Consider the following 14,559-nt stretch of genomic DNA (forward strand, 5'->3'; position numbering starts at 1 on the left):
ACATCCAAGACTTTTGGCTTTAGTAAGCCTGACCACCCCAATGGGGAAGGTTCAAGACTGCAGAGATAACACAAGCTACCTCCTTGGCCTTAGTCTTCCAGGGCTTTGGTTCCTGGAAGCAAAGAAGAGGCAGGCTGTTGTACTGTGCTGTGCTTGAGACGTGCAGAACAGGAATCAGCATGCAGGGGGCTGGAGCTGCACAACCCTTGGTTCACCCCTTGCAACATATGTTGATTGCTGTTCAGATGTGATGACTGCAGATCAGATGTTCATTTGACACTGACATCCAAAAGTGGGGGAAAGGAGGATGAAAAATTAAATCACTCTTTGGCAGGATTATATTTGCATTTGAATTTAAACCTATGTGTAAGGCAGAAAACCCTATTGATTTACCTCTGCCCTCCATGAGGCACAGTTTCCAAGTTCAGAGCTGCAGCAGAGGGAGGTTTCTTTTTACATCATCCCATAAAAAGCATAAAGATCCCAAAGGCAGGGCCAGGGAGGGACAGGACTGTCCTGGCATGTTATGCATTGCCTAAAACCAGATGGAATAAATTAGGATTGCTGCTTGTTGACTATGCTGATCCACATATGCAGACTCCAGGCTTAACTGGCTTGCTTCTCTGCAAACACTTTATTTTCGTCCTTTACACTGGTGGATAAAAGCAATTTTCTGGTATCTCATCTCCAATAGTCTGCAATTCATGTCCCTATAGAGCTTTGATGTAAGAGCAATGTCCATTTTAACACAGTGCTGGGATTTCTCATGTCCTGATTCTCCTCATTTTTTCATGTTAGGATATTTCCCTGTATCTCCCTTCCTTTTTGGTCAGTTGAATGAATTAATATTTGTTGCAGATGTTCCAGGTCTTACTTTCCAGTATCATGTCCTGGGAGCTACCAGTATTTTTTAAATATGGAAAGTACAAAAGTGTTAGGGGAAGGAAAGCAAATCATACCAATATTTGTTTTAGAAAGCAATAGTTTCCTCTGACTAGCCTCAGGCCTAATACATTCATTCAAGATTTAATTTACTGTATCTATTTAATAATTTTAAAAGGAGATTGCCAAAAGTATAATAAAACTCTAGGGAATATATATGCAGTGAAATAAATAGATGCATCTATACCTAAATATGTATATATGCAGTTTATGCAAAGAACATCCATTCTGTTTTGTGGGTTTGATACACATTTGCCATCTCATCTTATACTTGTACTAGAAGTTGTGGTTTTCTATATGATCATGCATGTCATTGTGTCATTGTGCCACACAGTGACAGCCCGGAAATTGGCAAGATGGTGCCATACCCTGACAGAGAGCTGTGCTCAGCCTGCTGCTCTCTGCTGGAAGTGGCTGGGTGCCCCAGCACAGGATCACTCATACCTCCCCTCCAAGTAAGGAGGGAGGTGGCAAGGCATTAGCATCCCTCTGTCAGTGCCAGCAAGGAGGGCCAGGCTGGGACCATGCAGCGATGCCAATGTGCCTGGCTCCCTCCCCTCTGCTCTGTGCACATGCTCCTAGCTGCCTCAGCTGCACTACAAAGGTGCAGTGAAAAAATTGTATGTGGAAAAATGTCAGCCTTGGAGTGTTTGTCAATGTGGTGAGGGGAAAGGAGAAGAAATAAATCAGACTTTGTTTTGAAGTTCTTTGGTTCAATCATAAGCTTTTGAGTTTGCTGAACTGAACCAGACGAAGGCTCTCAGGGCCTCCCAGGTTCATGACTGGATTCTCATGCTGAAGACCCAGCACTGCCTCTTGGCTTTGTTTGCCACTGCCATCGGGATGCTGCTGTCCCTGGCTGGGGCAAGGGGCACCTCACTGCTGCTCAGAGGTGGCACAGCGCCCTCCAGGAACATGGTTCATGGTGATATAAGACTCAGAGTGGAAGATCTGAGGCCCAGTCAGCAAATTCAAAAAAAACCTTCCAATTTGGAAGTGCCAAAGTTATTTTCTTGGCTTAAGACATCAAAGTAGATTGTTGTCATGATTCCACATCTCTACTTTCACCCTGCCTCCTCAAAGAGAGAAAGAATATTCTTATCCTAGCTTGAAGAAAATTAAATATTGTACAATCCAAATTTTATTTCAAGATGGGAATGTGTTTTTTTTAAATTGTTTATTCAGCAGTCTTTATAAAATAAACATTGTCTCCTCAGTATGAAAAGGGATTTTATGCCAAGGCAACCCCATTTACAAGTTAGGATGTCCTGTTATTGTAAATATACTAGATTGAAAGAATGGATCATGTTTTGCTAATGACTTTGTCCTGCTCTGGCATGGAGCAGCCCTGAAGAACATCTTTAGGGAGAAAAGCAACTTCCAGGTAACACAAAGTTCCTCAAAGTGCCCAGAGCAGATCCTGAAGATGTCTGAGAACTTGCATGTCCAATTTACAATGCTGAGAATGAAGAGTCCTCTCACACCCCAAAAACCAGATAGTTACAGGAAAAAAATTTAAGTGGTCTTTAGTTACTCATAACTTGTCCCAGATTTTTGGAAGAGCTCTGGTACAACCTAGGTGCCAGAAGACGTGCATGAATTTTCAGGAGGACTCAGAGGAATACCTTCTAAAATCTCAAATTAAAAAATAAAGTAAAAATCTTCTCAAAATCTGAGCTCTCTGTTTCTAATGCTTCATATATGACTTTGCATTCCCTTGATGCAGAAGGCAAACAAAAAAGAAATGGGGTTGTTCATGATTAAGACATCTTTCTTCCTCTCCCACTTGTCTTGATTTTGTCTTCAGGTTGCTTGCTCTTTTGGTCTGTGGAGTTGCTTGGTCATGACTGCAGATGGCCTTATGAACATTTACAAGGTGTCCAGCCTAAGCACTCACATGTTGAAGGTTTACTAGTTTTCTATTAGCTTGATTTGTCCTGGCAGATCATTTGCTCCATAGCGTAATAGCTTGGATGCCTTCTGACTGACCTTTTTCTCTTTCTTTTAAGCATGTGTTTTGAACTTCAAACTGTATCTTCGTGTTACAGAGAAAAAAATATTATTTTTTACATTTTGCTAGGTTTAACAGTAACAATACAGGGAAGGAAATTAAGGATTAAATCTAAGGTAGTAGTAATTGGAAAAGATCAGAAGTTCTGCTTCTTCCAACAGTTAACCAAAACCACAACTGTTAGGAAGAAACCAGCTCTGAGGTCTGATGCCATCTTTCCATCTTATCCACTGACAACCCTCAACACAAGCTGGGCCTCATTTTCAGCCATCATGGAGAAAAATTCTTTTTTTTACTTCCCCCTTTCCGCCCCCCCTTTTTATATTGGCTTGTTGGTCTGGATTTTCTTTTAATGATCAAAGTTTAGTTAACACTTGCTAGATGTAGGTGTCTGTAATCAATAGCAACAAAGAGGATGAGAAGGTGAGAGGCTGTCCTTCCTTCCACGCCCCAGAGCACATGTCTGCCCAGAAGCACACAAGGCTCCTGTGGGATCAGGGCTGCCAGGACCGATAGGCGGTGTAGTCCCGCGTTGGTGCATAGGACGGGTAACCCTTGTTCTTGTACGGAGGGTGCCGGGGAGTCATGTTCATGTAGTCACTCTGGTGGTACAGACGCTTCTTGGATTTCTGCTGTGGGAGGAGGGGGAAGACAACTGTGAAAACTCTCATGTTAGCTGCTGACAGTTCTGGCCCTAGGTCCCTGTTCAGGGAAGCGGGCATATTTGTAAGGCAGCTTCAGTTTAAATACATTTACAAAAGAATTAGAACACGTGTTCTCATCAAGTAATCTGTGGAATTTACTCAACCTAAAAGTAAGTCTCCAGCTTATCTGGTGGGAGATTAACAGTGTTAGTTCTTCAGGTAAAGGAATGCTACACACCAAGGATACAAACTGATGCCTCTTACCATCATCTTGCCTCTCTCATCTGTGGAATGATTCAGCAGAAACAGAGTTTGAGCTGTGAAGGCTGTCCTCATTTATTAGGAAGTAAAGAGAAATTAGCTTAACTCAAACAGAATAAGAGCATGAAAAATCAGCCCAGACTATGATTTTCCTACTATTTACAGCAGTAATACACAATGCATATGTTGTTCTGAACCTTCCTTCAAGAAGTGAAAGAATCAGAGCTGATGTTAATCTTTTATGTCTCCTACTCTAGGCCTCAAAAATCTGATTTCTACTGTTGGATTCCTGCTTATAATGCCCCTGTGAGACAAGGGAAGAATCAACTCTTTTAGAAATAAGAGTAGCAGAAGACAGGTGAAATAATTTGCCTAAAATCACAGAGGAAATATGTGGCTACAGCAGCATTTCAGCCTCTGACTGCTGCAGGCTGTGCAAAAGGTTGGTGTTTTTTACATAGCTTAAGGCTTTATTGATCAGGGGTAAGTAAAGTGCTTCCATGCTTTTTCCTTAATAGTGATCATACCCTCTTTTGTGATCTCCTTTTTACTGAAATTCCCTTCCCACGGACAGAAATAGTTGCATATGCTGCAGTATACATGCATATGACGCTGTGGAATTGGAGGAGGTTTGCATTAGAAAATCTGATGGCTGAATTATGTTGTATGCGCAGAGTGGGGCAGTTACTATGAAATATTTTAAGCTTTTTAACATTAATATTCTGTATATGCAAAGGGTTGAATGTGAGTTACATACTGCTTAAGCCATGTAATGCAGTCAGTGCATGTAGAGCATTAGATACAAAGCTTTATCTCTGTGTTCATCTCCATAATACAGGATTTCTGATTCACCTAGAAGGTATTTTTGCATGGGAGAAAGACATTTTGCTAGCATGAGTGATTGTTGGGCTGTTACAGGATGAAAGACTGCTACTTTTGCAATAGAAAGCAGTTTTCCTTCAGGGAAGGCAGAACTATATATGAAAAGAGACAAATCTTTAGCTGCTTTCAGGAACTGATCAGGCTTGCCATGTCTGTCGAGTACCACAATTAGGACCTTTTTTTACAATTCACAGTTCTTCTAGGCAGCTGTTTTTACATTCAACAACACTCTAAATACATCCATAATTAGAATACATATTATCTGAAAAATACTACTAGCAGTAATAACAGCAGGTAAAAAATGATGCAGCAAACAGCACACATGGCAATGCAGCCTTGTCACCCTTGCTGGGGGCAGATGTGTTAGTGGCAAAGTGTGAAGTCATTAGGTAGCAAATGAATATAGCACAGAGAAAATTGTTCAGATTGTAAATGATGGATTTGAAGCCATAGCATCTCATCTGCAGCACAGCACTGTAACACCAGCAGCTGCTCTAGTAATCCTCTCAGCTCTCTCAGTCAGCCTCTACAACAGGGCACAAAGAAGAACCACTTAACTGGCCTTTCCATTTTCCTGCAGCAGTGCCCCCTTTGATTGTTTTCCATTAGAAATAGCCACAGATTGAGAAAGTGGCCTTTTGTGAAACACTTAGCAGATCTTAAGCTTCAGCTAGCCGTGACATTGAGTGGCTTTCTGTATACATGCAACATTTAACCTGGCAGAGACTGCACCCTTTATACAGGCTACCTAATAATCGTTGTGTTGAAAATTGCTATTTAACAACAAAAATAGAGGGGAAAGAGTGGAAGGAATTGAGTTCTCTATGTTCAAGTCTTTCTCACATGGAGTAAGTAGTGTAAATTGGCTCTGGAGATCAAGTCCTAAGACTTGTCAAGAAAAACGTCCTTCTGCTGCCCCTGTATCATGCCAGGAGGAGAACTGGATGCAACTTGGGCCAGTCAACTCTCCAAAGAGTAAAAATTATGAGCCATAAGGCTGTCTCAGCTTTCTTACTGTTGATGTACAGACAAGGAGCTACTGAGATCCAGGTGCTCCTACTCCCTTGTAGTCAAGCTGCCAGAAATAGTGGTTGCTCAAGGGAATTGCTGGATAGGCACAAGACACCAGTGCAGATGGTCCTGGGCTGAGGGCTCCCTATAGATTGTTTTATTGTAGGTGAGCTCCTGTCAGTATAGTCTCATAGGGTTTTGCCAGAAATGCTTGTAGTTCTAGATTTCCCTGACGGGTTCGGCTGGCAGAGGTGTCCCAGAACTGCGGGTGTGCAGGGCACTGCCAACACTGTGGCATCACAATCTGCTGTAGGACTCTACTGCAGAAGCCTGACAATCCACCTGGAGAGCATCTGGTGTTTCAGCTCTGTTGGGGTACACCATGGGTGTGCATACATAGCTGGGATGAAGAAACACTGTTGTCCTGTACTGAAGGGGTATCGGTGAGTTAGTGGTAAACATGGCAAGTATAGCCTGAGAAATGAACTACTAGAACATACAGAGAAAAGGAAAATACAAGTTTCTTACCCAATAGTTAAAAAAACCTGCTGTTATTAGCATACTGTAGAGTGCAAGAATTCCAGTCACTGTTGCCAGAATCCACAAAGGAATTGTAGACTGAGGCTCTTGTATTTGGATGGGTGTCTCTTTAAGGAAAGAGCAAAGAAAACTTTAGGTACATGAAATTAAAACCATCAATCTCTGCTTATTTATTCCTTGTTCCAATGTGTCATTTTTATTAATCATCATTTTAAGATCTCTTCTTCAGGAAGTCCAGAGCAGGAATGTAGTTTTACCAGGCAATCCAACTTTTTTTTTTAAGGAAACAAACTTCCTCCAGTCATTATGTAGGGAGTGTGTATAGGGAGGATATTGGCCTACAGAGGTTTCTCAGCTTACCTTTCACATGAATGACAGTCCCATTGCTCTTCTCATTGTAGACGTATGGGGGTGGATACATGACCTCAATTTTGCAGAAGTAGATGTCAGTTTGGTTGGCATTCATGTTCCAAAGATTGAAGATGACTTTGTCTTTATCATGATCCCCCTGGCAGTTGAATTCTTTAGTCGAATTGCTCCTAATTTTGGTTACGTTCCATGAAATAAAGCAAACTTCAACTGAACTGTCCGTTCCTTTGTGTAGCGAAGCTCGAAATTCCTTCCCTGTCCCATTGTATGTGTAGTTGCAAACTAGAGTTGCAGTTTGGTTAGTTACAATGAGCAAAGGATGCTGAGCCACTAAAATCTTGTTTTCTGGAAGGGAGGGGAGAAAATGAGAAGAGCACTTGTTTATAAAATATAGTATGAGATTTCAGAACCCCACATCCTCCCATGCAACTCTTCTCCATATCTCCTCTCCCCTGCTGACACTCCCTGCCAGGGAGTACAAAACCCCCCATCTGCAGAAGCAGTTTCTCACAGAGTTTCTCACTGCAACTACTGTTGCAGCAATCCACCTGCATGTAAATAATATTACAGTCTTTAGGGGAGACTGAGATCAAGAGTGTTTTTCTTCAGTCAGAACACTAGCAGAGACAGTGGCCTGTGATTAGGATGTAACATCAGAGCTCAGAAGCCTAGTCTGCACCTGTGTGCTTGTGTGTACACCTAAGGCCTTCTTAGTCTATCCTTTACTTAGCCAGTAGTTTCCTGAGGAACATTATGGAGTGAAAATACTATGAATTGCCACTGCAGTCAGATAAGAGAATATTATTTATACATTTTCTTTTTAATTCAAGGACTCCTGAAGAGTTTGCAGGTGGATCTGCTGAACCATTTCAAGGGTTCAGACCTTGGGCAATGAACACTAAAAGCATGAACTGCTATCATTTTAATGTAAAATAAGTAATTTCTCTAGCCAGCAGCTGTAGTAGATTCTTAATCTCTCAAGGGACACAGGAGCTGATTAATCTGACGCTGCATTGGCACTTAGCACTTGAAAAAAGCCTGAAAAAAGCATGTCACATGAATGTATAATTGAATTTTAATTGACCAGACTGATACATAAACAGGAAATGTTTTCTGACATGTAGACCTCTGTGCAATCATCTGCCAAACAATGAAACATAGCAAGGACTATGCGGAACAACAACTTCTTCCAAGAAAAGCCATCATGCACAAATGAGGCCCTTCTTTCCAAATGATGACACCTAAGTAAGAGGAAGAGAGTTGTGGCTCTCAATCTAGAGACTTGCCAAAGCTTTTATATGACTGCTTAAGTCTTCATGCAAGCTCAGTTCATATGAAGTCTGGATGGTCTTTTACAGATCCCTGAGAATCACCATGGCTGTTAGAATGACAATTGTGCCTCTTGTCCTCAAAATGTGGTATAAACATAGATTCTTTCTACTTAATCCATGTGGTGAGACTTCAAAAAGGCTAGTAAGGGAAGTGAAGTGGGAAGGAGGCCAGAACCAGAATAACCAGAAAATTACTATTTAAAACTGTTTTTAACAATATTTAGGACCAAATTAGGCTTACTGTAGTCATGCCTGCACAAAATGATGAAGTATCCCAGCCTCTTAAGCAGGATACTCCTTTGGGATGAATGTGAAAGTAAACACAAGAGATGCATGAGACAGCAAGGACTAGTGCTAAGGTGTGGGTAGTAAAAACAACCTTTGGCTAGCAGGTTCTCCTGTTATCAGCAGAACTTGTGAAACTGCTGAAGTTGTTAATTCTCTTATTGAAAGTCTCATTTACCAGCCCTTGCTACAAATAAGAGAAGGAGATGTGAGACACGGAATGCTTTACTTGCTATCTTTAGCAAAGAAAGACTGTAGCCTATCCTCCTTGCATCTCTTTGCTCAGCACTGTTAGTGAGGGAGTGGAGGAGAGCTCATAACAGCTCTGAAATTCCACGTCCAGGCAACCAAAACACTGTGAAACTTTGATTGAAGGATAACCTTTCCAGGCTTTCCAATAGAAAGAGACAAGGATCTTTGAATCCTAGGACAGAGTGGCTAAGTAAGAGAGTAAGAAAGCCAGTCTTTACTCAAGGTGGTGCCTGTGGTGAGTTTTCATCAAAATGAAGACATTTCAGCAAAACAATTTGGTTTCCTTGAATCAGCATTTTCCGACAAAAGCTCTCACATAGGCTTATAAGGCATTCTAGTAAGGGGCGAGGTTTGGATTCCACTGCTTTAGACAAGGTATTTGATCATATTTTTGTTGGCGAGAAAATTGATCTTCGGCCTGTGTGGCAGTTTGCAAGTCTGCAGTAGAATTTTCCCACCTTTAGCAGAGCTTAATTCTACACATCTCACTTGAGACAGAGTTATTCTACTGCTTTGCAGTATGTGTGCACTACTACAACCCTGATTGTCACAGGGACTGAATACACCTTCAGGGGAGGCCTTTTCTGTCTCAGAGTTGACAGCCAAAATAGGGGCCCAGAACAGACAGAAGCATTACACTTTAAAAATGCTTGCCTGTTTTCATTGCTAGTACTAACAGAAAACAAATGGATATTTATTGCTCAGCCTCATTATATTTTCTCTGTGGCCAGAGGAAAGTCAGAGAACACTGAAAATCCCATCCCTGAGGGACTGCCTTCAGATGTTTAGACTCTTCTGCAGATCTCAATGACTTATGCCCCTCTCTTTTGGTGTCATCAGCTAACCTGTATTCCTGATGTTTAGACCTGCAAGTTCATGCCTTGAACTCCACTGTTTAACTACAGCTCTGGACTATTTATGTCCCTGCCATGACACAGTGCTAATTGGCAACTAGTCTCTTTTGATACACTTACCTAAAATGATAAATTTCTCCAATTTATTTTCACCTCTTGTATTTATAATCCACTCTGCTTGCCTTGTGTTGCAGGCTAGGTTTGAAAACCCAGCTCTGTGCTGCTGATGCTGGGATGGAGACTGGCTGAGCAGTGGGAAATGCTCATTTGTGGGTCATTAAATGAAGACAGCTCCTACATGATTGAAGCTAAGCACCCAAATCTACTTTCACAAATCAGTTCAAATCTAAATTAAAGGAGATATTTTTGTTTTCATTTATAGGAAGAACTCATTAGCACCACATGAATTGGTTGGGCTGCAATGCCAACAGGGGCAAGGCAAGCTTACCCCACTGGCATGCTGGAGAAGCTTTGCTGTCATCCTCCTGCTCTGGACTTGGAGCTTGTTTTAAATTGAAGAAAGTCAGTCATACTAAAATGTGTGTTACTTTCATGGGGATGACAGTAATGCCTAACATCCCTCACTTCCCGGATGATCTGAATAGGATTTGACTACATTCTTAGTAGGATCTAGCCCATTCCAAGCAAACATGGGCTGAGGCTGCTTTTGCCTTCACAGAGACAGTTTTTCCTAATAAGTGTCACTTTGGGTTTGTTAAATGGTGAAACTCTGAAACATTTAGTTGGTGTTTCCATTCCCCTAAGTAGGGTTATGATTGCCACTTCAGAGCTCTGTTCAGCCATGCTGTGTAGTAATAAATGTCTGTATCTTGGCCTTACCCAGCCAAGAAAATACCAGTTATGAAAAATAATTGTTTACAGTTTCAAAAAGCAGTGACTTTAAAAATGTAAAATCATTTCAGTCAATGTACACAGGCTGCAAGCCTGCTCAGGATCTTAGGATTTATATGCAATGGTGTGTAAGATCTCTGAATGCTTGTTAAGCTTTTTATAGATAATTTGTAGTGTTGAATATTTCTTGTAATCACACGTGAAGGAGTTTTGGATCATGAAACAAAATGCCATCCATCTATAATATCTGTAAAATACTGACTCTCTGATCATTGAACCAAATGCAAGCAAAACTTCATTGAAGCTTTTTTTTTTCTATTCACCAAGAAAGTGAAATAGAGTTGACAAAGTATGGAAAATAACTATTTTGAGGTGTTGCTTTTTTTTTTTTCACCAGAACTCTTCATGAATCATCATCAGCTATTGGAAAAAAATATTCTGCTAAAATATTTAGTGCTCTCCTTCCTTTTTATTGCAGCTGACTTCAAGAAGCTATTTTCCAGAGCAAAGTATCCAAAATAAGTTGGCATTTCTGTAAGCACAGGAAAAAAAAATGGCCCACCTAACTCCCTGGGGGGATAGGGAAAAACCTAAATGAAAAAACTGAAAGGAATTTGTTTAAGCCACAGGCAGAAAGGCACACAGGTATGTTATAAACAAAGCTATTTTGTTTTTGCTGTTGCTGGTTTGTTGTTCAATTATGCTTACTCTTCTTTCCCAGATACAAGGTTCCTTCTCTTGTACTTTGGTTCGAGGCCACCCAGCTGTGTGATGGGCAGCTGGGGGGAACCTCTCCTTCTGGCTCTTTCCTGCTTTGCTGTAAGTACTGCAGGAGTACTCCAGAAAGCTCAGGTGACACTCTTGCTTTAATCAAACCCAGTGTGAGCACAGGGGTTTTTCTTGGCAGTTTGTGATTTGTTTTTTTTTAAACAGGGATTAGTTGATGTCATCCTACTCTCGGCTAACCTTGCCTCATATCCATCCATCTTTTGCATTCTGGTAATCTGGGTAGGTTAGAAGTTGATTTTAACCCCCAGAGACCATAAGCCAGAAGGTTATGTGGAAAGTAAAAAGATGAGGTCAGTTATGGTACACTGCAGTGGGAACCTCCTTATATTCCTTATTTCACAAAATACCAGACACTTGATCTTTGATCTAGCTGCCTCTCTGACAGTCCACAGCAAGGTAATTATTTAGCCAACAAAAAGGGGAGGAGGACCAACTTTGCAAACGTTAGTGTTTCTGCAAAAGGGAAATGACTGAACTAGTATTTCAAGTCCTTTTTTATGATTTAAACTCAACCTGCAGCAGCCACTGGTATAGTCTAAGAACAGGATGAATTCTGTGGATTTTCCCAAACCAAAATACCTGAGGCTTATAGCGCACTTCATGGCTTGAGGAAGTCCTGCAGGGTTTTGACCTGCCTCAATGTTTTCCATGTACTAAGGACCACTTATCTTGAAAATGAAGAGTGAAGAAAATAGATGGGGAAAGAATGAGAGCCCTGAGAAGCATATGACCTCATGTGCTTCTCTTTCAGAAGTTGTACAATCTTGGTGAATCTGTTGGAGAAACACAAGGTCTTCATGCAAAGCAAGTGTATGTGTGTTTATAAAGCCGTGGCATAACACCTGTGTCTGAGAACCTCACACTGTGATTTATTTTGTTGCAATTCAAAAGCACTGCTTAAAAGCTGTTCACACCTCATGGAAATGTGTTCAGGACTGTTAACCTACTGCTGATACTTATCCACTCCTGGAATTAGTGTCTTCTTTGACAATCCAGGGGCCTGCTCTGGAAATAATTATGATATTGCAAACATAGAATTATAAACATGGGAAAGGACAAGGAAAATACCCCTATGATTTCTTAAAAAATGTATATCACAGTGTCATGCAAACAACAATGCCTTCACTAAGGAAAAGAATTACGAAAGAATAATATAGAAATAAGAAAAAAATATATTCAGTTGCATCTCTCATACTAGAAAAAGTGAAGTTTTAAGATGTTCTCTATGTTATAAATTTTGTACTGGAAACCAGATTTTTATTCCTATTTGTAACTTCCCTGGAAAATACAAAACACTGATATTTGGAGAAGTTCACAGCCAGCAGTCTGAAAAATTGTCTGTCTCAAGATTATCCTAGCAAAAGCCAGCATCTCTTGCTTTGCTTTGCCTTCAATGTACCCATTGGAAAGACGTGTTAGGTCTGAACACAGGAACACTACATCAGCAAGCCAACACCAAGATAAATACCCTCAGCACAACAGGAAGATTCATTAAGATTCAGGATTTCAAAATCTCAAAAAGTTTTTTTTTTTTTTTCCGGAAGATCTTCAGAAAGAAACTAGATGTCTAGTTAGTATTGGTAAACCGCTAAACAATGCAAAAATCAGAAACTTGGCAAGTCCCATCCTTCCACCTTTGAGCTCAGTAAGCAACTCTCCTTTAGAGCATTTATTTGCTGAACCTGTGAGGATGTTGTTGCACTCAGCACTGGAGCCCATGACACCAAGCCAGGCCATGGGGAAACCTAAAGCTGTAGAAGTAGATTTGGGGATGTGGAGAGTCTGCCCCAAGACAGGCGCTGGCACCAGGTCTGCTCAGACCTGCTGCCCCCAAGAAAAGGCACTCGTGAGCAGAACTTGCTAAACCCAGGGTGTAGGTGAAATAAACACCCCTCTACCCATGCATGCAATTTCCAAATGGACCTAGAGAGAAGTCAAATTAAAAGAAAGCTCTTGGGTCTCATCTTGGAGGGATACTTCTGGCAGGAGAAAAATTGGCCTCTTGGTTATATCAAATTGATCCAATTGCAGCATGCTGCCTCTCCCCTTTCCCAGACCTTCAAAGTGAGAAAAAAATAGGGGAAAGGACTGAAATGTGGGGGGTTTTTGTTACCTGTTACATCAGCAGTGGGGATGAAGAAGAGCACCACGAGGATCCCCAGAAGCATGGTGTTAATGGTGGGCCCGCTGCCTTGTCTCCACCCCCTGCAGGCACTGCCGCGACTCCCAGGGCCCCGCAGCACCAGCCTTCCTTCCCTGTGTGGCCGAGCTGCACCCTCAGGTGCTCACACAACCTCTCTCCTCCTCTCTCTGCAGCACGTGGTACACTGCTAAGTAAAACTGTAACGGCAATGCTTGAACAGGAAGTTTAATTGTGTGATGATTTTAGTCTTAGGAAGTTACCTCTGCGAAGCTCAGTAATGCTTTAAAAGTGCTGGAACCTTCATCTCAAGAAGGGACTGCCAGCCGTGTATTGCAAAGAGTGGTTATGTTTGGGGCTCTGCAAGGCTGCTCCTGTGAGGGAGGAATGGAATTCCCCAGAGATGCAGTGCTCTTTATTTACCAAGAGTACATACACATGTATACTGGTTCCATCATGATGGGAGATGCAAACACCAGTTTCTAAGTTCCTGGTGGCCAGATCTGGCCCCTCAGGAAGTTGTGTGCTCAGGAACCTTCACCTTTCCTCACTCGTAGGAGCAAAAATCTTCCTCTCTTGGCCTGCCATGTTGCTTCTGCCTGTTTTCCCAGCCCCTGGGAACACTGACATTTTTGGGCAGTTTTTTGTTCATAATAATTTCTCTGCATCTGCTTGTTGCCTTGAATGCAGAGCCAAAAGTGCAGGAAATAGTGATTTGGAATACCTTCACATTTTGAAAAACATCCCAGTTTATGATGAGTGCAACTGTAATCCAGTTAACATCTAGAGTAAAGGCAGCATGCAGCAAGCACATTGCTCAGTCAGTGCTTTCATGGAGGCTGCCTTATGTAAAGGTTTTTCTTGAGCTCATCAGGTAAACATTCTCTCTTCCTTTGCTCTGCAAGCTCAATGTCACCTCCTCCCTTGCAAGAGCATGTTGTGAGAGCCAGGTGATGGCATTTATAACTGTGAGGCGCTCTGGTTATTAACTGTTTATTTTGTAGTTATACAAAGTAGTATAGTAGTAGTTCTACTTGCCAAAGTAGAAATATTCAACTGTATCAATGCCTGTCCCTATCTTTGATTTATTTGAGAGGAAAGGGAAGGCATTTAGCAGGAAGACTTTCAAGAAAATTGGGCAGTTATAGAGAGAAGTGAAGAACCATGTACTATTCTTTCATATCCCTTAGTATCTGAAGCCTTTAGGCCATGTTTTATCAGAAATTGCAAACGCAATTTATGAACAGCCTCAGCTGGCATATTTATCTGCAGTCTAGAAATTTAAACAATATTCTTTTGTTTCATAATCAGTGTTAGTTGCCTGCAATACTCAAAGTTTTGGAATTTCCTCAAATTATTTTAAAAATATAAAAGAGAAAAAAAATAAGATTCTCTC

The 14,559-nt window shown here is 41.3% G+C and overlaps 1 protein-coding gene across 1 annotated transcript; it reads right to left on the bottom strand.

Annotated features, from left to right (window-relative positions):
• Positions 1 to 2,081: 2,081 nt before the first annotated feature.
• CD28 (CD28 molecule) lies at positions 2,082 to 13,201 on the bottom strand. The gene is made up of 4 exons (XM_059476205.1): positions 13,137 to 13,201; positions 6,652 to 7,005; positions 6,280 to 6,398; positions 2,082 to 3,585 (listed from the first exon to the last, which is right to left on the bottom strand). Exons 1-4 carry the CDS (start codon positions 13,189 to 13,191, stop codon positions 3,448 to 3,450), a joined length of 666 nt encoding a protein of 221 aa, XP_059332188.1. The 5' UTR covers positions 13,192 to 13,201; the 3' UTR covers positions 2,082 to 3,447.
• Between the last annotated feature and the right edge of the window lie 1,358 nt (positions 13,202 to 14,559).

The sequence above is a fragment of the Ammospiza nelsoni genome, chromosome 7 (genome assembly GCF_027579445.1).
Source record: "Ammospiza nelsoni isolate bAmmNel1 chromosome 7, bAmmNel1.pri, whole genome shotgun sequence".
NCBI classification, from domain to species: Eukaryota; Metazoa; Chordata; class Aves; order Passeriformes; family Passerellidae; genus Ammospiza; species Ammospiza nelsoni.

Excerpts from the sequence above, each read along its gene's own strand:
- CD28 (XM_059476205.1), bottom strand. The coding sequence starts at position 13,191 with ATGCTTCTGGGGATCCTCGTGGTGCTCTTCTTCATCCCCACTGCTGAT. Across the intron at positions 7,006-13,136 it reads CCCCACTGCTGATGTAACAG|AAAACAAGATTTTAGTGGCT; the intron begins GTAACAAAAACC and ends CCTCCCTTCCAG. Across the intron at positions 6,399-6,651 it reads GACTGTCATTCATGTGAAAG|AGACACCCATCCAAATACAA; the intron begins GTAAGCTGAGAA and ends CTTTCCTTAAAG.